This window comes from Mustela lutreola, chromosome 7, assembly GCF_030435805.1.
Source record: "Mustela lutreola isolate mMusLut2 chromosome 7, mMusLut2.pri, whole genome shotgun sequence".
NCBI lineage: Eukaryota > Metazoa > Chordata > Mammalia > Carnivora > Mustelidae > Mustela > Mustela lutreola.
Window position 1 is genome coordinate 118,440,639 of NC_081296.1, and position 22,557 is coordinate 118,463,195.

At 36.4% G+C, this 22,557-nt stretch overlaps 1 protein-coding gene across 4 annotated transcripts in view; it reads left to right on the top strand.

Annotated features, from left to right (window-relative positions):
• FUT8 (fucosyltransferase 8) overlaps positions 1–22,557 on the top strand; it is a 295,282-nt gene that overhangs the window by 262,735 nt on the left and 9,990 nt on the right. For all 4 annotated transcript variants that reach the window (XM_059182354.1, XM_059182355.1, XM_059182357.1 and 1 more), the window contains 3 exons: positions 9,653–9,899; positions 14,306–14,482; positions 20,650–20,800. In XM_059182354.1, coding sequence (XP_059038337.1) covers positions 9,653–9,899; positions 14,306–14,482; positions 20,650–20,800 — 575 coding nt within the window. The remainder of the gene's footprint in view (positions 1–9,652; positions 9,900–14,305; positions 14,483–20,649; positions 20,801–22,557) is intronic.

A 22,557-nucleotide genomic window follows, 5' to 3' on the forward strand; every position in this document is an offset into this window, starting at 1 on the left:
TAAAAAGAAGGGCATCTAGTGTCATAGCACTGATTAATCCAGTTAAGTACTCTGATTTAACAGCAGTTCTCAATGACATTTTATAGGAAATATCGTTGTCACCCATGGTGTCATGGTACGAACATTCATATTTTACCTCAAACATCATTTCTGGTTTAAGTTACCTTCTCTTGGGGTAGGGAGTTCTGTAAGAATTCTACCTATTGTCTGAAATTAGACTTTATTTTATTTATTCTTAAACTACTTCTTTCAGATACCAATGAAAGATCCGTAATTCTAAGATTTGGTGAACACGTTCTTGAACACCTTGTTTAACATCTAACTTTGAACAGAGAGCTCTCAGTTCTCTTTTCAGATAGATAAGAATCATCATGTTGTTACTTGGAAGAAATCTATCCCTCTAAATATTATTTCTCTTTGTTCTTGAGATCTAGTAGTTTAACTGCGCGAGTTTATTAGTACATAAACACAGTTGTGATTGTCCCCATTCATTTATGTTCAACTAAATGATCTATTGTATTAATTTAAAAATTATCTTGTATCACCTCTAAAAGTCCTTTCTCTGGTCTTTTTTAATCTTTTAGAAATTCCACTGATATGAATAAAGTTAATTATTTTAATAATCAAGGCTGAAATTTGTTTCTAAAAATAAAAAAATATTTGTACTTACTTTGTGACTCATTTTGGATAGCATCTGTTATATCCTGAATTTTGGGTGATATCCTCAGATGTAGGTACTTCAATTTATAAGGTCTTCAGGAGCAAATTGAAATTTGCTCATTTTTATTTATCTATCAATATACCATTTAAGAAATTAAAGGAGGAATTTTTTTACATTTTATTTATTTTATTTTTCTTCAGTGTTCCAGCACTCATTGTTATGCACCATACCCAGTGGGCCATGCAATACATGCCCTCCATAATACCCACCTAACCCCCAGGCTCACCTAACCCCCCACACTCCTCCCCTCCAAAACCCTCAGTTTGTTTCTCAGAGTCCACAATCTTCCGTGGTTTGTCTCCCACTCCGATTTCCCCCAACTCACTTCTCTTCTCCATCTCCCGATGTCCCCTGTGTTATTCTTTATGCTCCACAAGTAAGTGAAACCATATGATAATTGACTCTCTGCTTGACTTATTTCACTCAGCATAATCTCTTCCAGTCCCGTCCATGTTGCTACAAAAGTTGGGTTTTCATCCTTTCTGATGGAGGCATAACATTCCACTGTATATATGGACCATATCTTCTTTATCCACTCAACTGTTGAAGGGCATCTTGGCTCTTTCCACAGTTTGGATATTGTGGCCATTGCTGCTATGAACATTGGGGTTCAGATGACCCTTCTTTTCACTACATCTGTATCTTTGGGGTAAATGCTCAGTAGTGCAATTGCAGCGTCATAGGGAAGCTCTATTTTTAATTTCTTAAGGAATCTCCACACTGTTTTCGAAAGTGGCTGCGCCAACTTGTATTCCCACCAACAGTGCAAGAGGATTCCTCTTTTTCCGAAATATTTTTTAAAAACAGACATATTTTAGACTGCAAAATATCTTTGCTTTAATGTTTAATAGTTGAAAATAAGTATGTAAATAGATGTTAAGAGTGTTTTACCTATTTAATAAATCTCTTTATGATAACTGCTTTTTTAGATTCTTTGTTCTGAAGTAGGCTGTTTCTCTTTCATGAAAGGGCTAATGTATAATTATTAGGAAAAGAGACTGTCAAAGATTGACTAATTCATATTCTCTTTACAATCAAATTGTGAAGTATTAATAATCCTTAACAATGAGTTTTAAGTTGACTTAAAAACATCCTAATTATTTCATAAAAATAATTTAAATTTGAGATAATGTGTCTTTAGGTATTTTTGTTTCTTCAGGGATCTCATTATGAACCCAAAATGACAATGAATTGAGTTGTTTTGTTTAGCCATGATCTAGCTGCTTTATATGTGTACATGTGATCGGTGTCTGAAGCTTGTCCTTAATATTAAATTCCTTGATCTAGTGCCTGCTGTAGAGAGAGATCTGGACCTTACCTATTGGTTGTTACCTTACTCATACCTGGAGCCCCACCCCTCCCTCCTTTTTAAAAAAATTCCATGTAGAGTCACTTTTGTTTTCTGTGGAACTTTAAGGTAATGGAGTAAGGTGGTATAAAACTTCAAATTGTGGGATCAGAATGTTTGACTGCTACCTGGGTGACCTTGAGCAAGTTATTTAAATTCATCTATAAATTGAGGATAAGGGAGTACTCACTTCATAAGACTTTGTGGATTATTTGGGATAATATATGGAAAAGATTTAGTGTATTACCTGGCATGTAGTTGGTGCTCAATAAATGTTAGCCTTTAATTAAAGTTGCTGACAGGGGCTATTTTAGAAATGGTTTAGTAGACAAGATGTTTGTTTGATTAGCAATTTGTAGAGTGCTTTAGCATGGTAATACTACGCTCAATTTTGTTGTCTTTCTCCTAATATCTCACAAAAATCTTAACTGTTTTGTTAGGATTTTCTTCTTCCAACATGACTATATTTTCATTTTCTTCCCTCAGGGAATAGCCAGAATTTCTAGTTGTAATTCTTTCGTTTTAGGGTATTAGGATTGACCTATACTTTATCAGGAAACTCAAATTAGGCCTTCCTGATTTTACATTTGAATGCTAATTTAGCAGAAAAAATCACAAGGAACTGTAAATCCAGCATGAAACTTTGCATTCTTAACTCCAACTAAGTGTTAATTACAAAGGCTGCTATAGAATTCCCCCAAAGCAAAAGGGAACACAGCATGCCAACTGACAGCTATCCTGTGAGATCCAGTGGCCCAACAATAGACTCTACTCAGTCATCTCTTTGAGGAATCCTCAAGGGATAAAATACTATTATTATGAAGGTTGTTCCTCCTGCCTTTATCTTTCAAGGTGAGTGACTTGTAGTGAAGGTGTAAGAGGAATATGAAAGTGGAATTGTGATTTTCTTTTTTTTTTTTTTTAATGAGAATGGGGGAAAGAGAGTTTGGGGTTTGGCTCTTTAATAATTTGATGAAATTAACCCTTATCTTTATTTCTGTTTTCCGTTCCTTTGTTTTCTTGTTTTCTTCCCCATGAGAAAAGCTGTTCTAAAATTCTTTGGGATCCCTTGGATTAGAAGGAGTTTCTAAGTTAAGAAAAAGTACTAAATTATTTAAATAAAAAACAAAAAACCAGAACACTCTTCCAAATCTCTACATGGAGTTATAGGGCCAATGCAGTGTGACTCATCAGAGAAACAATTGGCACTGTCCCATTTATGAGCAAGCTGTCTGTGGACTGTCTGGAATCTTGGCAAAGTAACATATATGTATATAAAAGTTAAATGACTAAATTTGTTTCAGAAACATGCGGAATGACTGCAGGGAGCCTTCTGTTCCATGGCATGAAGCAAAAAATCTCTTTGGTCTTTTTTCTTTTGACACTATCCTGCCTGCCTTATCCTGAACTGCATAACTCACTAAGATATTACATATTTTCCATTAGCCATTCTTTTAGTCCCATATCCAGTCTGTCAGAATAACATTGAGGTCGGTGAACCATGAGCCTCGTTGCCTCTGCAAGGCATTCCTGTACTAGTAAAAGCAGAAAATACCTCATAAGAATGCTGTACAGTCATTCCCATAGTGTGATATGCTAATTCTGAAGAATGTTGCTAACACTGCACTTTGTTTCATATGATTGAATTTAGAACTTTTACTCAATTTGTTGAAGGCTTCAAACTGGCAGTAATAACAGTCTTTTGAGTTGTTGCTTAAGTAGAGCAGTGATGGAATTCATATGGCAGGCGACAGTTGCTCATTCAAGTTCAAGAAGAAATCTCTATCAGCCGCAGTGGTTGAAACAACAAAAAGAAAGTAGCCCAGCTGTTCACTTTTTAATAGTGTATCTTTCCTCCATATTATAAATGAGAACAGAGCTCAGTCATTAAATGAAGATATAACTATTAAGGTCATCATTGTTAAAAATCCCGAAGAATATACCTCATATTTATGTGATTTTTTTTTTTTTAATGTCCATCTTACTCTGTCCCAAGTAAAATCAAGAAAATTCCCCCGTGCCTCTAGAGGTCTCACCACAGCTAGTTAGCTTTCAGCCTTGATCTCCTTTTATTCGTACCTCCATAACAAGTCTCAGAGAGTTAAGTAAGAATTTAAGCAGTCATATTTGGCCACAAAGTGTTGAAGAATATAAATCCAAGAAGTCCAGAAAGTCTTTGTAGATATAATTTAAGCATACAAATTCTCTGCTGTGATACATATTACTGGTTTAGACAATTTACTGTCATTCTGTGCTTTCAGTGTAGGACAGAATTTTGGTCAAGTCAGTTTAGTGATAATAAGATATCAGAACTTCCAGAGAGCCAGAGTCCCTACTCTTCAGTGAACATTTGTTGAATATTTTGAAAAATTAAAAGCTGCTCATTGCTCTATTGCCTATGATAAACAGTGTGATAAGATTTACTTTGGGTGTACATCTTCTATCTCCTTATACCTAGTATATTTGGGAGTATAGCTTTGGCTCACTGAAATTGGGAACTTTGATTACTTTTCAAAGAATATATTTTGGCACATAATCTCTTCCTTGACCAAACTCTAGCTAGGTTCTTGAGAATTGTTCAGCAGAATTGATCCCAGGGTAAAGAAGTAACATTTTCTGAGAATTACTATGTGTCAGGCATTGTGGTCAGCTTTCTCCATGTAATATCTCATCCTTAAAATAACTCGATGAATAAGATACTATAATTAATCCCATTTTACAGATGAATAAGGTACTATTATCAATGCTGTTTTCCAGAGGAAGAAATAGGGGTGAAGTTAAATGTAGCTTACCCAAAGTCACACAACTGTTAAGTGAGAATTTGAACATGAATTTTTGTCATTCCAAAGCCCATACTCATAATCACTATGCACTATAGTGAAGGTACTGTGCGAATAGGCAATTGCTTTACTGTACTTGTTTGATGTCTCTCCCCTGGCCCAGCCTCAAGGAGGGCTGTGAGCCTCAGCAGTGGACACAGTCTTTGGAAAGGCTCTTGGGTATGATGGCATTTACCAGCTATAGCCATTCAAGGCAACCCCTAGAAAGGGAATTAAAACCTCATTCTACCCATCTGTACCTATTTGAGGAAAGTCTGGACATATGTGGGCATTGAAGGAAATTGCCTTAGGAGTCTTGAGACCAGAAAGCAGATTGCTTTTTTGGTTCAGAATTGCCAAAGTGTTGCTTATAATCCCCTCCTCCTCCCAAGTGAAATTTAAGTTCCAGGTAGTGATGTCTTATTGGAGATTTTTTCCATCTGGCAACCCTATTCCAAACCTCTTTATTTTGACCAGCCTGGCTGTATGAATTCTGTCTTCAGAGGATTTTCTCCTCTAAGTTCTGTTTCTCTCACAAGTCAGAGTGATACAGTCACTAAGTAGCAACTGAGAAAAGAAAACAGTAAATGGAGAAGAAATCTCATGGACTAGAACCCCAAATCTTTGAAACATTTTTCACTATAGCAGAATCTGTTCGTTCATGGTAGATGTTAAGATCGTTCTATTAAATCTACTAATGATTTATAATTATAATTGGCTAATTCCAGGGCTAGTGTCTCTGTCTTATGGTACATGGAATGATAACAGAGTAATGCTTTTAAAAATAGGGTTGCTATGAATTGAGCAGCAGGGAGGAGGGCTTCTCTGGAGATACTTGCCTGCAGCTGTGGAGATGTTCCCTGTCAAAGAGCAATCTACTACTGGCAGAAGGCTCTAAGTATACTAACAAGCCTATTGAGTCTTCCGTGCCTTTAGCAAAGAGAATGACCTTATAAAACAGAATTAGCAACAAGAAGAGGTAGTCTTGAAAATGAGTCTCTGAAATAATGAATAATGACCATATCAGTTCAAGTTGAACGAGGCAGTCAATTATCTAATACCTAGGCTAGTTTGCTGTGATTCTTTCCAAATGCATAGTGCTGACTTTTGTATGTCAGGAGGTTAATGCAGTGCTGCTTTTTTTTTCCCCCAACACTAAATAAAGTCTTATTTGGTTGATCAAAAGGGGACATACTTAAGTGCTATGAAATATATATATATAGGTTCCAGAAAGCAGAATGTAATGTAAGTAATGTAGTAAACACTAGAGTTTAATCCTGGCCTTTTTGTTAGCTTTATTACCTTTGAGAAATTCACTTATCCTCTCTAGCTTATATCCTCTGTAAAATGAAGGAGTTTAAGTAAAAATGTATTTCCCAAATTATGAACCTACCACAGATTACTGGAGATTAAAAAGTATTTCAGATAATTTCCTGATAAAAGATTAAAATAAACATTGAATCACATAGTTGAGAAAGTTGCTTTTTCAGTCTTTCTAATTATGTCAGAAAAATTCTCAATTTGGTATCAAGATATCTTTAATAGTTCTTTAACACTGGATAATTGTTTAGGGGTAGAGATGGGTAGGAACAAGTACTGGGAATCTTCCATTCCTCAAGAGTTTCGATAGAAGAAAAAAGAATTCTGTTACTTCAAGGGGAAAGTACTGAAGTTGCTTCTTTTGTTTACTTCATTTCCCTTCCACTTGGAAGGAAAGTAGTGTACAACTAGTAAGTTTAGGAAAAGGAACCAAACATGTGAGGCACAGCCATTTCTGGCTTCTCTCGTGGTACAGCCCCCTCTCAGAAGGCATGTTCCTCCTCCTCCCCTGGGTAAGAGGCTATGGTTGACAGACTCTACATAAGGCTGGGGAAAAACTATTAGGAAACCCAAAAGCCCAAAAATCCAAAACAAAGAACCACATTCTGTAGTTTATCCTCATTAGTAATCAAGCTGGTATTTTAATTGCTATTTTATTCTTCTCTGTCTTTCATTTGGTTTCAAACTCTTAGGCGATATAAGGGAAAAAGCAATTATACCCCTTTAATGTCACTGATAATCTCCTTTTTAAACAGAAATCTGGCTTGGGCTCAGAGCCCTCCATAGGGAATAGTATCTATATAGAATTTAATACTATGGTTTTGTTTTCAGTGAAGTTGGCATCTATAAAATAAAACCATGGAGGTTTTAAAATGAATTTTTAAAACATTAAACAGTACAGACAATGCATAGATATGGTGAAAATATTATAAAGTTCATACATAAATGACTGAAGTTTAGAAAACACTGAACAAAATTATCTCTAGGATCTGTTCCAGATTTAAGTTCTTTTGGATATGTATACCAGTAGAATAAAAAATGTTAGGTGGTAAACCAAGTTAAAAAAGGAAACTTCTAACATAACATGTACTGTGTTATTTTCATTTATTTTGAAATATATCATTATTGAGGGAGCTAAACTTTTATTTTTTATATGAATGAAAATAGTATTGATATGAAAATGATAAATTTGTAATATTGTACTAGGCAGTTGAGTATTGATATCATTTTAATAGTGTGGGTTTTGGTGACGGTATTTTGTTTTGTTTATTTTTCTCTTACTGAAAGCAGTCAGTTCTGGGAGAGGATTTTGAACTAGAAATCTTGGAAAGTAAGAGCTGTGTTGTCATTGTATACTCTGCCTCATACAGTGTTTGGAATATAGCAGTGTTCAATAAATATTTGAACAACTGAATGAATGAATGAATGAATGAACAAAGAATCAACAAAAATAAACTGAATTCTCTGTCCTGAAGGTATAAGCATAGTTTTCATTTATATCTGAAAGCTATCGGTAGGACTAGCTGTAAGAAAGCTGAGGCCTTGGGGCAATCAGACAGGGTAATATTTCTATATAAGTGAAAGATGGAGCTAGTTACACAGCGCATTTAGAATAACCTTGTTAGGAAGAAATCACAAAAGGAAGGTAGCCCTATTAATTTTGCTTTTGTTTATGATCATATAGGAGAGGCTAGATTTTTCCATTCTTCCTTTTTTTTCCCTCTCATTTATGTACTACATCTCTTATCATGTCCTGATATCAGAGAAAGCACCCCAGTTTCCCTTGTCTTAGGGAAATTATTAGAGCTTAACTTAAAATGTAGTTCACTCTTTCCCCATACATTCTTTTTTTTTTTTTTCCAAGATTTTATTTATTTATTTGACAGAGATCACAAGTAGGCAGAGAGGCAGACAGAGAGAATGGTGGGGGTTGGGGGGGAAACAGGCTCCCTGCTAAGCAGAGAGCCCCATGCAGGGCTCCATCCCAGGACCCTGAGATCATGACCTGAGCTGAAGGCAATGGCTTAACCCACTGAACCACCCAGGTGCCCCTCCCCTTAATTACAGCTTCTCATCTGATAAGGTGCCCCCCCGGCCCCCCCTTTTTTGTGTGTGTGCCCATCTCTTTCTTAACTGACACCCTAGATGAATTGCAATACTGGTGGTAAATTTCTTTTATTGCCATTTATTCGTGCAGCAAATGTCATGTTTCAAGGGCTTTGTTCTAAGAATCCTGAAATGAATCTTACATATCAGAGAGAGAATATTAACCAGACATTTTTAAATTTTTTAGTTAGACCAACTAGTTTTCTAATAATCATGCATTTGGTTTAAGTGATTACTTTCCTAGGCCATATAATTTACCTTTAAACATTTTACGTATGTGCAAAAAAAAAAACCCAGAATCTGAGGACTGTGTTCTAGTGAATACATTTTAAACATATTCTAGGTTTATTCTCTATAAATGCATTCTTTTTTTAATGGTCCAGTGATTAACTGTGATTCTGAGGATAACATCTTAAGTGGAGTTATTTTATATGTTCAGGTTAATATTTTCTGTTATTGAAGTGTTAATTCAGTACATTTTATATTTGTGAAATTTCTCTGCCTGATGTCTTTGTGTCTTCTAGTTATTACTATGTGGTCTTCAATATGTGAACTCAACTCTAAAGTCACTGGCTTATCCCATTTTGGGATGTTCATCTCATTGCATTATAAAATTGACAGAATGGCAATAATAGTAGTGATATGTAGAAATTGGATTCTGAAACTACTCATCTTCTTCAAAAATTAGCATCTAGTCTCTGTTCTAACTTTAAATTAATATCTAGGTAAACAATCAACATAGATTATATTGTTATCATAATTGAAAATATAAAGACAATTGGGCCAAAAAAAAAGACCAGAATTACCTTTTTCTTTTCTTTAAAAGATATAAGTGCTTGATTTATAATTATAATCTTTAAGTATCTCTAGAATCTTTATCCTATATCATGAAAGTAATGCAAGAGCCATTTGCTGTAATGACAATCTGGAAGTTTTGAGAACACTTTATTGTCTAGTTCAAAAACAATTAAAAAAAAAACAGAACTTTGCCTCACTGGCTGTGTTCACCAGCTGTATGGCTATTCTCTGATTAGATAGTTTGAGTGCTGGATGCGTCCTTATCTGGGGTATAAGGTATTCATATGGCAGCTATGTTATGACAGGGAAAAAAGAGAAAACACCATGGAGTTGAGAGGCAGACCAGCCTAAATGTGAAATTTAACTCTGTCACTTCTGTGCTAGTACCTTGGGCAAGTCAATAACTGCCTCTGGAAAGAGAGAATTTTAATACTGCTTTAGAGTGGCTGTGAGGATGAAAGCATCCAGAGTGAGCTCTTCTTAAATGGTAGTTGTATGAGGAAAGCAGTATGGTGATGGTACGTTCTGATATTTTCGCAGGTGAAGTCAAGGACAAAAATGTTCAGGTGGTTGAGCTCCCCATTGTGGACAGTCTCCATCCTCGTCCACCGTATTTACCCCTGGCCGTACCAGAAGACCTTGCAGATCGGCTCGTACGAGTCCATGGTGATCCTGCAGTGTGGTGGGTGTCCCAGTTTGTCAAATACTTGATCCGCCCACAACCTTGGCTAGAAAAGGAAATAGAAGAGGCTACCAAGAAGCTTGGCTTCAAACATCCAGTTATTGGGTAAGAATCTGACTTATTCCTCATAAAGTGATATGTGGTAGCAGAGATATGTATACTTTATACTATATTGTAAACTTTATGATATGTAGTTTAATTTTCAGAGCCCCACCCAAATACAGATGTTCCAGAGTTCCCCCTAGGTCATGAAGAGATCATTCTTCCTTTGTTCACTTAGATATCATACTTTGTTACCCTCGTTCACTTATTTATGTATTCATTCAACAAATATATTAAACCCATATTTCTGAAATTAGCTGTCTTTCTAGGGAAGCTAGCAAAATTTTATTTTATTGAGAGTATTTTGAATGTTAACACAAGTCTCATGTCTTATCCTAACAAGGCCATGAGATGAAGCTGTCACATTTATAGCTTTTCTATTGTACTTTTTGTTAGGCTTCATTAATTACCACTAGTGATTATTTTGCATTTTTTTGATGTTCTGTTTTCTTTTCTGTCTTGGAAGCTATTTTTGAGAATAAGAGGACTATTTATAATGTAAGATAATGTTAAAATTATTACTTAAAATTATCTCTTGGCCCACTTGGGAGTTATCATGTACATATGCAATCAGTCTCATGCTTATGTTCAGGGAGATGTATCTGGAAATCCTAGGACCAAGAAGAATCCAAAAAGAGCATCTTTGCTCATAAGAATGTGCTTCTGTACACAAAAATAAAAAAGTTATGGAAAGAGGAATTTTCCTGAGTCCTGGTGCCAGATTTCATACCTTGGCAAAATTTCCTTTGCCTAATGAGAAGAGTACTGGACTGAGACTTAAATGACCTGGGCAGTATGCCTGGCTTTTTCCTAATTCTGGACCAAGTAACTTATTAATGGTACTGGGCTATGATTTTTCCATCTGTATATAGAGAAGGTAATACCTGCCTTAAAAGTGATGATATGATAAGGAGGATAAAAAGATTTTAGTTCAGTAGAAAAAATGTACTGTAAAATATTATTACCTTTCAGAGAGATTGATGCTAAAGTAATTCCTGGAAATAGACTTGTCAGCTAGGCTGTGACATTCTGTAGCTTATATTGTTTTTAATACAGTCAGCTATTGATTAATATTAATACATGTATTGATTCATTCACTTATTTGCAGAACATTTACTGAGATTAATTTTCTAAGTGGCTCTTCTAGCTTATTACAGTCAGTCGGAAAAAAGACATACAGAGAACATTATATGGGTAGAATGTGATATATAACCTGAGAGCAGTATAAAAAGTATCATGAGTGCTGAGGGAAGAAGAAATGTATTTCCATCTGGATCAGGAAAGTCTTCATAGATTCAATGTTTGAACAGATAACAGTATAGTAATTAAATTATCAAAATACTTTCAACTGCACTATCTCATTGATCCTATAACACAGTCCTGTGAAGTGGGCAGAAGTAACTGTTTTACAGGTAAGGAAGCTAAAGGAAAGCGTATCTCTGCCCAAAGTTCCAGAGTTCATAAAGGCAAAACCAGGACATAGACCATCTTAATTTTTCTAGAAGCTTTCTACCATACCAGAAAGCTACCCTAATTGTCCATGCACCATTCATCATATTAAGAGTTAGCCAAATATAGAAAATTGAAGTACTACAGATAATTATTTGTACATTGAGGTAGGGTGCTGTAACGAAAGAGAAGGATACTAGAATTCAAGAATCTGGGGATACCATCTAACTTCTACCACTAAAAAATTCTGTGACTTTGGCCAATATACTTGATCATTCTAGGTCTTCCTTGAGTGCCACTCTTTCCTCGTTTAAAACTGAAAAAAAAAAACTAAGTTAGATGGTATCTAAGGTTTCTATTCATGTAGTACTAAACAATTAGATTTTTGTGTCAACCCAACATTCATTAATTTATTCATTGTATTTGGTGCTATTGGAAGTAAATAAAATCAGATTCCCTGCCATGAAAGAGCTTCATATCTAATACAGATGACTGTTGAACAATGCGGGGTTAGGGAGCTGACCCCCCCCCACCCCATGCAGTTGAAAATCCATGTATAATTTTTGACGCCTCCAAAACTTAATTACTAATAAATAGCCTGCTGTTGGCTGGAAGCCTTACCCATGACATAAAAAGTCAATTAGCACATTTTTATGCTATGTTTATTAATATACTATATTCTTATAATAAAGTAAGCTAGAGAAAAGATTTTATGATTTTATTAGAAAATCATAAGAGAAAATACATTTATAGTACTGTACTATAAAAAGTCTGTGTGTAAGTGGGCCCACACAGTTCACACCCATGTTATTGAAGGGGCAACTGTAGTGAAAGGCAGGTACACAAAGAACTTCTACTTTCGTGACAATTAGGTTGAAATGTATGTTACAGAAACCAGCTTCACTTTGCCTTATGTTGTCTTTTTGTTCACTTATGTCTTCAGAACCATCAGTTTCCTTAACTGTCTGATGAAAGACTTATATTAAACTAAAATGACCTAATATCTTTCACAGGCCTAACATTCTGATTCTTCCATAAAGACCATCCATTATGCTCCTCTCTGAAATTCTTCGTTCGGGCCTAATTTCAGGAGTATTTGGAGAATTGAGTACTCTGCCACGACCTCAAATGCTCCTCTTCCTTTGATTTGTCCTGTTATTACAGCTCTTCTTTGTTTTCATTTTCATTCTCGTATCTCCTACCTCACATCTTCCCTTTTGCCTTAGTCTTCATATGGATAGAAGTTACTGATACCCATTTTATTTACTTTTAAAGACTTCATTTATTCACTCACTTGAGAGAGAGTGTGCACGAGAGGGGGCAAAAGGACAGGGAGGGGAGGGAGCCCGACTCAAGTTGGGGCTCTCTCTCAGGACCTTGGGATCATGACCTGAGCCACTCAGGCACCCCTGACCCCTATTTTAAATGTTAGAGCTGAAGAAATTACATGGTGAAATCATGAGTAACAAATCGTGCTTCTGCTCATGAAGCTTCTCGTTGAAATTCAGCGGAATTGTTCTTTCTATCCCACTTCATCTCTGTGGATCACAGTGAGCAATTCCAGTTTCACAAGAGAGGCAGTGATTAAGCAGGATGTGGGAAGAAAAAGATGATAGGATAGGTGTTCATACAATGGTATTTCATCTGAGCTATCGTCTGGAATGCAAAGGAAAGAATACCTGCCGAGATACCAGGTTAACTGCAATGAAAATAGACCGTCACTCCAGACTCATAATCAAAAGCTGTCCCTCAGCTTGACCTAAGGTTTGCTCCTATACTGTGACCTAAGGGGAAACAAATCTACCTTTTTCTTTTTCCCACGTATGAATAGTGGTTGAGTAATTTGCTAGGGAGGATGCAGGAAAGGCAAATTAAGGGAGAGTTTTAATTTATGGAAATAACCTCTGACCATTATTATTTTCATTACAATTACTTTGAAAGCAGTAAGACGGGAGGAAGGACTGTGGAAGTCAGCACATATTCAATGTAAATCTTTGTCCCCAGTTTTACAGTTTTAGAGCTCTTTTTTTTTTTAATAGGACAGATGAGATCAGTATCTGCTTGTGTTTGATAGAGTGAAAAACAGCAAAAGGAAATTCATAATGCATCCAACGAAAGCTAGAACATTTCCATGAACTTAAAATAGTAAGAATTTTTAAAAGGTTTGCCTGCCTTGATCGTGCTATAGGAAGAAGCCGTGCAGGTCTGTGTTTTCCTCAAACAACTTTCAATCCTACAAGCTGGCAATTACAGTAACTATACAGGGTATCATGAAGGAAAAGAAAAGTTGGCATCAAAATGTTACAAAATATATTTAATATTCTGTAATAACAACTGTGAATTTTTGTATCATTTGTTGTCAAAAATCTTTTTCTTTTAAGATTTTATTTATTTATTTAAGATGTATTTTATTTATTTACAGACAGAGATCACAAGTAGGCAGAGAGGCAGGCAGAGAGAGAGGGGGAAGCAGACTCCCTGCTGAGCAGAGAGCCTGATGCGGGGCTCGATCCCAGAACCCTGGGATCATGACCTGAGCTGAAGGCAGAGGCTTAACCCACTGAGCCACCCAGGCGCCCCTGTTGTCAAAAATCTTAAAAAGTTACATCAACTTTTTTCTGGAAGGCTGGTTGGTATTTTGCTCCCTATATGGAGTGTAGCTCTGGAATCTCCCATTTATTTTACCATTATTTGTGGATATGCCAATTACTTTACAAGAAAGCATTCTTCAAAAGCTTATTTTCTAATTCTCCTTGTCTTGTGTTAACATGTATATATATATAGAATGTATTTGTTTGAATTTTTTAGTATTTTATTTTTTCTAATGGCAAAATAAAAGAAAAATTAATTTAAAATGTCTATGATGCCACCATAAATAAAGGTATAAAGTAGAATACCTAAAAACATCCAGTGGATCAGAACATTATCAGCAGAATCTGACTTTTTCCTTTACCCCCCAGAGTCCATGTCAGACGCACAGACAAAGTGGGAACAGAAGCAGCCTTCCATCCTATTGAGGAATACATGGTACACGTTGAAGAACATTTTCAGCTTCTTGCTCGAAGGATGCAAGTGGATAAAAGAAGAGTATATTTGGCCACGGATGACCCGTCTTTATTAAAGGAGGCAAAAACAAAGTGAGTTAGATGAGCTAGTGATTCTAGACTGGGATTCTTTTTGGTTGGAAGGTATCCTTAATTCCCATAACTTGTGATTCTTGTTATAATATTACTACTGATTATTGGCAGTTTTTTATTCAAGCAACTGTGTACTTGTGTGACTGTTAATATGATTGAAGCATATTTGAGGAGCCGGCAAGGTATCTGAAGTCTTTTGGTGTGTAGGCAGCTGCCATCTTGCTGTGACCTCTTTGTGTGTTTGGAAGAGAGAGAGCAAGCTTTCTGGTGTCTCTTCCTGTAAAGGCATAGTTCCATGAGGAGGGCCCCATTCTCATACTCATGCTTATTTAATCCTAATCATCTCCCAAAGGCCCCATTTCCAATTACTGTCACATTGGGAGGTACAGCTCAAACACAGGAATTCTAGGAAGACAAAAACATTCATCCACACACTAACCAGCTATCTAGGACTGCTAGAAATAAAACACACCAGGTGCTTACCTTTTTGCTCTCACTATCTTCATCAGCAATTATGGGCAACTGAAACATATGTAAAATACAAGTCTGCATCTCATAAGTAATTCTGGAACTTGGAAATTATATTAAAGGAAAGTAAAGAATCAGAAGATAAGTCTTACAAGTGGAGGAATAAGCACTGCTAGTATGTACTGAACAGTAACCAGCATTTATGGAGCATGCCTGCATTTCAGGCACTGAAAATAAAGAATCAGAAGATAAGTCTTACAAGTGGAGGAATAAGCACTGCTAGTATGTACTGAACAGTAACCAGCATTTATGGAGCATGCCTGCATTTCAGGCACTGTGTCAGGTACTAGGGATTCCATGAAATGCAAGATACTCCACTCTCAAGGAATTCCTGATCTCGTGGGAAAACAGATAATTTCTCTGCAGTCTAAGTAGTGCTGCTGTAGAGTTAAAGTAGGGTGTTCGGAAAATACATAAAGTACACTGATCCTAATTGGGAATCTGTCACGGGCTCTGGGTGAACCTAGAATTGGCTTTTATTTACTATTAGTAAATAAAGGATGTATGTATTAAATGTGTGAAAAGTAGGGAATGAAAGAGAAGAATCTATAGTCTCAGTTTGGCTCAGACACCATTTACTACAGAAATTGTCCCTGAATCCCTAAGCATCCCCCCTCTGTGCATTCCCCTGACTTAGTGTTTAGCCTTTGCTTACCTCTGTCTCCCTCGCTGGATTATAAGCACTTTAGACACAGTCCCTAGCTCTAGTAACTGCCCGGTAATTATTGAATTATGTTTATTTCAATCCCATCAGTTTGAAAACATTTTATTAGCTGTTAATCACTTACTTAAGCTATTTGACTAATTAATTTATTTCTTGGTCCATTTTTTATGTCACAAATAGGAATTGGGAAGAAAAACAAACTTAAAGTGAGGACTATAATGCGGGTGTTTATCCAAATCACTGGATAGTAATCTAAATCTTGTTTCTCCCTCCTAAAAATCCAAATTAACCTGATATAAATTGCACGTTGTTGTTGTTTTTAAGGCTCCCTCTATCAGGTGGTCTCTCTCACATTCTCACTCTCTCGCACACACATATACACAAAGGACCATGGAATTCATTGGCCAACTATAAGCCAAGTTATATGCTTATAGTTAAGGGTTATATGAGCATTTGGTCACAAAGCACAATACAAAATCTCACAGATACTATTCCAGTTTCATATCCAGACCAATTAGGAACAAAGTAGAAATAGTTCACCAAGCTCCTTCACTTTAAAACACAAGACTGAATTTGTAGTTTGGTTCAAAAAATGTTAAAATATTAATTTTATCTCTTCTTTTACTTGTTCTTGAAGCATCACAACCTTTTTCTGTTTTTCTTATTTCTCTGATTAACAAAATAATTCATGCTCATTAAAAGATATGGGAGTTGGTGAGTATACCGGCAAGGAAAAAATGTCACCCACGATCCTATTACTCAGTGGCAACAATTACTTAAATGTTGACATATTTCCTTTAGTCATTTATATAGTTACCCCTTTAGTAGTTGATCATATTGTATATAATAACTTGAATTCTTTTTTACTTATTAATACAATAATGGATCCATTTTCTCAGGTCCCTAAAAAAATAATCATCATAAATATCCCTTTTAATGACTGTTTTTCTCCTGGATGCATATGCAGTTGCTTGCTTGCTCTTTCCCCTAAGATTGTACAGTTTGGTTATTTCCAGTTTTTTACTCTTATAAATAATGCTACGATGTATTCCTAAAGTTGTCCACATTATTTCCTTAAGCTAGGCTTCTGGACTTGGAAATATTTAGATAAAGGGATATGCACACCTTACAACTTTGATCCATAGTGCAGCGTATTTTCCCAGCAAGCAACCCTTGTAGTACAGTTGGCAGCAGGGAATAGTACAACTTGAATTTTCTTTTTGTGGTCAGCTGCTAGTGACTCCTCTCCCCGTGATAGTCCAGGAGGCAGTTTTTTTTTCATATTCTGTTATAAATGTAGCAACAGCATTTTATGCATCTTCCTCCCCCACCACCACTTTGGAAATCCTTTCATTTTAATTTTCTGAGTCATTTTTTATAAAGATTTATTTATTTATTTTAGAGAGAGAAAGAGTGAGCATGAGCAGGAGGGGCAGAGGGAAAGGAAGAGAGAATCTCAAGCAGACTCTGGACTCACAACACTGAGATCATGACCTGAGCCAACCGAAATCAAGAGTTGGATGCCTAACTGACTACACCAGCCAGGCGCCCCAATTTTCTGAGTCATTTTGAGAACTTTCTCAGGAACTTAAATGCTGTTTCTCTCCTTCATTATTTTACTTAGCTGTTTTTCTACTCTAAATCAACTCTGCTTTATACCTGTCAGGATTAGTTTTGATATCTAAGCAAACCCTGAAACCTCTGCCATTGTTTTAGGAGACCAGAAACATGAATTAATCTCTCATTAAGATATGTAGTGTCCAGGGTGATTATGAGACTTTTGTGCTCCAAAAGGGTGAAGAGCTGAATAATTAAATGATGCATAGGGTCCACACAGGGGAGAATCCACTTTCTGTGTAGCTTATCTTTTGTAAAAGCGGTCAAGATTAGCTTTAAATATGTGGCATCTAAGCTTTGGTGCTTGGTATTACACCTCAGGTTTCTCTACGTTAAGCCCGAGTTCATCCGTAAGATTTTGGCACCTGTATGTCACTGACTATGGCAGCCATTGCTATTGTGGAGCGATCTCTTAGGTAATTCACTGTTAGAGTGTTTAATCACAGAATCATTGGCAAAGAAGTAAGCACTGTTAAAGTTGTCAATCCAGTATCATTGTCTAGGACATGAAGATTGGAAACGGGGGTGAAACCGGAGAAGAAACAGGTCTTTAAAAATCTCCCAGAATACTTACATAGTCAGTGTGCTCTTCATCAAAAACGCTGGATGGGGGCGCCTGGGTGGCTCGGTGGGTTAAAAACCGCTGCCTTCACCTCAGGTCATGATCCTAGGGTCCTGGAATCAAGCCCCACGTCAGGCTCTCTGCTCAGCGGATTGCCTGCTTCCCTTCCTCCCTCTCTCTGCCTGCTTCTCTGCCTACTTGTGATCTCTGCCTGTCAAATAAATAAATAAATAATCTTAAAAAAAAAAATGCTGGATGAGCTCTCCTAAAATTAGTTTCATTTAAATAAATAGAGGCAAGAAAAATATGTTTAAAAGTTTTTGTAAAGTGTTTGCCCAGTGAAATGACTCAGCAATAAAGAGTAGTGAATTTTTTCACTGTTTAATGGAACTATAATATGCTAGACACAGTTACAGGGCACTAGATATAAAAAGAGAAATAAAATATAATATGTGGCTCCTTATTTCAAGGAGTATCCAACTGGTAGGCATATACATGTAACAAGTCATTGTAGTGTAGTTCATGAATGTCCTGTAGGAGCTGTACACCAGCTATAGTGAAATCATGAAGAGGAGTATCTCCTTTAGTCTAGAGAAAGATTTCAGAAAAGAAAATGTGTTCTTAGTTTATAAGTTTAATTAGTCCTTTGTGAGTGATATAAAAATAAATTTTTATAAGGTAGAAGAAGAAAAAAAATTTTTTTATCATGGTTAATCTCTACAATTTCACAGTAAAAGGATTTCTGTGCTGACATACTTGTCTGCAAAAGACAAGAAAGAAGCATGTTTATGTAGAAATGTCCATGCTTATTATTGGAGATGCAAAATCTACCTTGTCCATTATTTACTTTGTTTCTGTATGCTTGTTTTTTTCCAAACTCAGTATCCTTCATCAAGCAGTCTCCGATAAGGCCTGAGGAATTTAGGTGTTCTTTTGGTTTGATTCCAGGGGAGGGGTCTTTAAGTTAGGAAGAACATTCATGTAAGTGTCACATCTCAGAAAAGGATCACTCTTTATTTTTTACTGGGCACCCAAACCATGCTGACAGTGTCAGTCTTGAAAACCTGTACTGGTGTGTTTTAATGATTCCCTCTGTCCTCTGGCCTCCAGCCTTCTCATATTTATTTGTTGCTGTTTCCGCCCCATGCCTGGGTATGCAGCTGCACAAGAATCATAGTAAAAGTCCTCTTGGTTGTTTTGTTTTTAGAGCAAATGTGTCATTTCCTTCATCTCCCTGATTTGGGGCTGAGGAGGGCAAAATGTCAAAAATAATGAGGCCAAATGGATCGAAACACTGAATACGAGTCTGAAACAATGCTTAGAGACTTCGCTGTCACAGTCATTAGAGGCAACAAGAAAAAGCTCCTTGGTGGCTGTGAAATGAAGAATCTTTGAAGCAGCTGTTAGGGAATTGGGAAAAAGTCCCAGACGTAGGTAGCACTCACTGGTTCATGTATTTACTCACACAGCATTGTGTGGGGTTTTACGTGCTGGGAAGTGAAGAAAAATAAAAGTCTAGTCCCAACCTTTGGGGAATACTGTGTGGGAGACAGACTTGTAACGGACTCCTGATGGTTCAGGGTTTGCAAATAGGAACTATTGCCCTTCCAACATATGTTTATTGATCCTTTATTATATTCCAGATTCTCTTCTAGGTACTGAAAATAATACAGTGAACAAAGCCTGAAAGATGAAACAAAGATGAAATGCCTCTTTATAGAGCTTACATTCCAGTTAGGGGTGATGGAGGTGGGGAATGGATACAGATAGTGAATAGCAGTCAATATATATTATGATAATAAAAGTCATGAAGTTAAACAGGTAAAAAAGAAATCACTGAAGTCCTCATTAATAAGGCTATATTTTAGCAGAGATCCAAAGGAAGTAAGGAATGAAACCAAGTAGATATCTGCAGAAGAATGTTTAACAATCACAGCTAATATTTATTGAGCATTTACTACATGTCAGGTGTTCTTCTAAGCACTTTACATTGCTTAATGTATTTAATTCCCACAGAATTATGTAAAGCAGACACACTTATTATCCTATTTTCATGTAACTCCCTAAGTTTGCTACTTAACTCTGAAGATCTTCCTCATGCACTGAGAAAATGTATTCATTCTGTACTAGAGTATAATTAAACCTCTTAATTCACAGTAAAATCATTTGAACATATGGTAGACTTTTTAAAGATACCCTGTTTTAGTATTTTCAAACACATTCTATCTGAAGACTATCAAAATGTTACTTGGTGGACATCTATAAGGAATTTAATAAATAATGAATAAATTCAATAAATTTATTAAACTGATTTTTCATTATTGTTGTTGGATAAGACAGTGCTTCGAGAATGGGGGTTAGGGGAGACTGGTCTGAATTAGCACAAATTCTAAGTTAAAAATTTAAATGAAACTTAACCATGATGTTTATATTCTAAAGGAGAAGTTCAGTGACCAAATGGGAAACTAGCTTAAGAAACCTCTTAGAGGCCACTCATTACAAAGAAAATAAGGAACCTTCAACACTTATAATTAAGAAGGGACATTTTGATGCATGTATGTTTATATTATGTGACATGCCAAGAACATGTAACATACGAGGCATTATAGAATGTTTTCGACCCCATGATGAATTCAAAGATGCTTCGTCAACTATTAAATGCCATAAAGCTCCCCTTACTATTAGAAAGAGGAACTTTGGTCAACAGAGCAGGTTTCCTCCTGCTGGTAAGATGTTAACCTCCCGATGGAATACTGTGATTTCCATGACATGTACAAATTTATTTCTTTTTTACAGGTACCCCACTTATGAATTTATTAGTGATAACTCTATCTCTTGGTCAGCTGGGCTACACAATCGATATACAGAAAATTCACTTCGGGGTGTGATCCTGGATATACACTTTCTCTCCCAGGCAGACTTCCTAGTGTGTACTTTTTCATCCCAGGTAAGTGATAGCAGGACATGTTTAAATGGCCAATATTTTTTAGGTCATATTGAGTTCAGGAAGTTCTTGGGTTGTGTGTATGAGTGTGTGTGTGTGTGTGTGTGCGCGCGCGCGCGTTTAATATTATCATGATTCAGGTGCAATTTTTCTAATATTTGGGGATGATCTCTTCTGTGAAAGATTCCACACGCTCCCCCCAAAAAACAATGGGTATTTAGGTATTTAGTTGCTTACAAGCAATCATTGAATATATCTCCAATAAAGCCAGCTATTGGAATTATTTAAACTACATGGCTTGTTCACAGCATTTAACCAGAATAGCAAGTAAGTAAACTTACTTAATACTTTCTGATTTTGCAGGGGTGCCTGGGTGGCTCAGTCAGTTGAGCTTCCAACTCATGATGTCAGGGTCATGAGATCAATCCCCATGTAGGGTTCCATGCTCAGCACATGATCTACTCAAGATTTTCTCTCCCTCCCCCTCTGTCCTTCTGCCTGCTGGTGTGCTCTCTCTTTCTCTCTCAAATAAATAAATAAGATCTTTTTTTAAAAAATACTTTCTGATTTTGTATAGTCAGTATGCAACCAGAATCCATCCACTTCTACACATCGATATGCTGATTCTGAGAGGCTTAAATGCTAAGCATTGTGTCTCACTCAATTGCTTTATAGAAAATAAAGTGTAAATGTAATTCTTTTTCAAGTTCTATTACATTTCTACCAAGCAAAAAACTGTACATTAAATTTAAGCAATACCATGTTATAATCATTCTTTGAGTTTAATTGTTGCAGATAATTACATGTTATGTGCTTTGTGTATTTGTTTTTATGAGTGGTCCAATCAGCCTTGTATACACAGTGGAATACCAGCATAGAAATATTTATTGTTGGTTTTATCCTGCTCTCATTTATGTGCATATTATTGGTTAGTTCGTTCAACAAGCTGTTAAATGACTATTTGTGCTCAGAATTATATTAGGTGTGGAGAGGATTTCCAGGGAGAGTGAAGATACAGATCTTACCCTGGTCCAGAATCTAGTGAGCAAAATACTCACATGAAATAACTGGAGAGTAATTACCAAAAAATACAGATCATGTATGATAAATATTTGCCTAAAAGCTTAGAAGAAACAGAGAAAAGAAAATGTGAAAAGGAAGGCCACGCCATTTTCATGGACGTATACTTCAGAGAATATAAAGAAAGGAAGATTATTTTTTATTTTGTGACAATGCACATTGTCTCAGTGGGATGGTGATGTGATTATTGGAAAGATACCTACCCCCGCAAAGGCTATGAGTTTCTTCAGTATGAAATAAAAACACAACTTTCTACCCGGAACAGAAGTCACATAGCAGTAGTCCTAGTTGAAACAGAAAACTTCTTGGCCTTCAAGTTCCCACGAAAGCATCCACTGCTGACATTTTTTTCCTAACAGGGATAAGGATCCGCTCCCTTTTCTATTCTCTTGGTGGGTAGACAGGAGGAGTTAGAAATACGTGGTCACTCTCAGATGTTATTGAGAATCTGACTCTATGCCCACCTGATTGACAGAATGACCAGAACCACCTCTACACATTTTTGAATGCTTATTGTTTGAATGAGTGAAGCTAGAGTCATTTTCCCCAGATACACCACTTCCGCTGTAGGCCCAGATGTCAGGCCTGTCTGAAGTCTGTTCCCGTTGTCCAGGGTTTCTCAGCCTGGACACTTTTTTGCATTACAGGCAGGTACTTTGTCGTGAGGTGCTGTCTTGGGC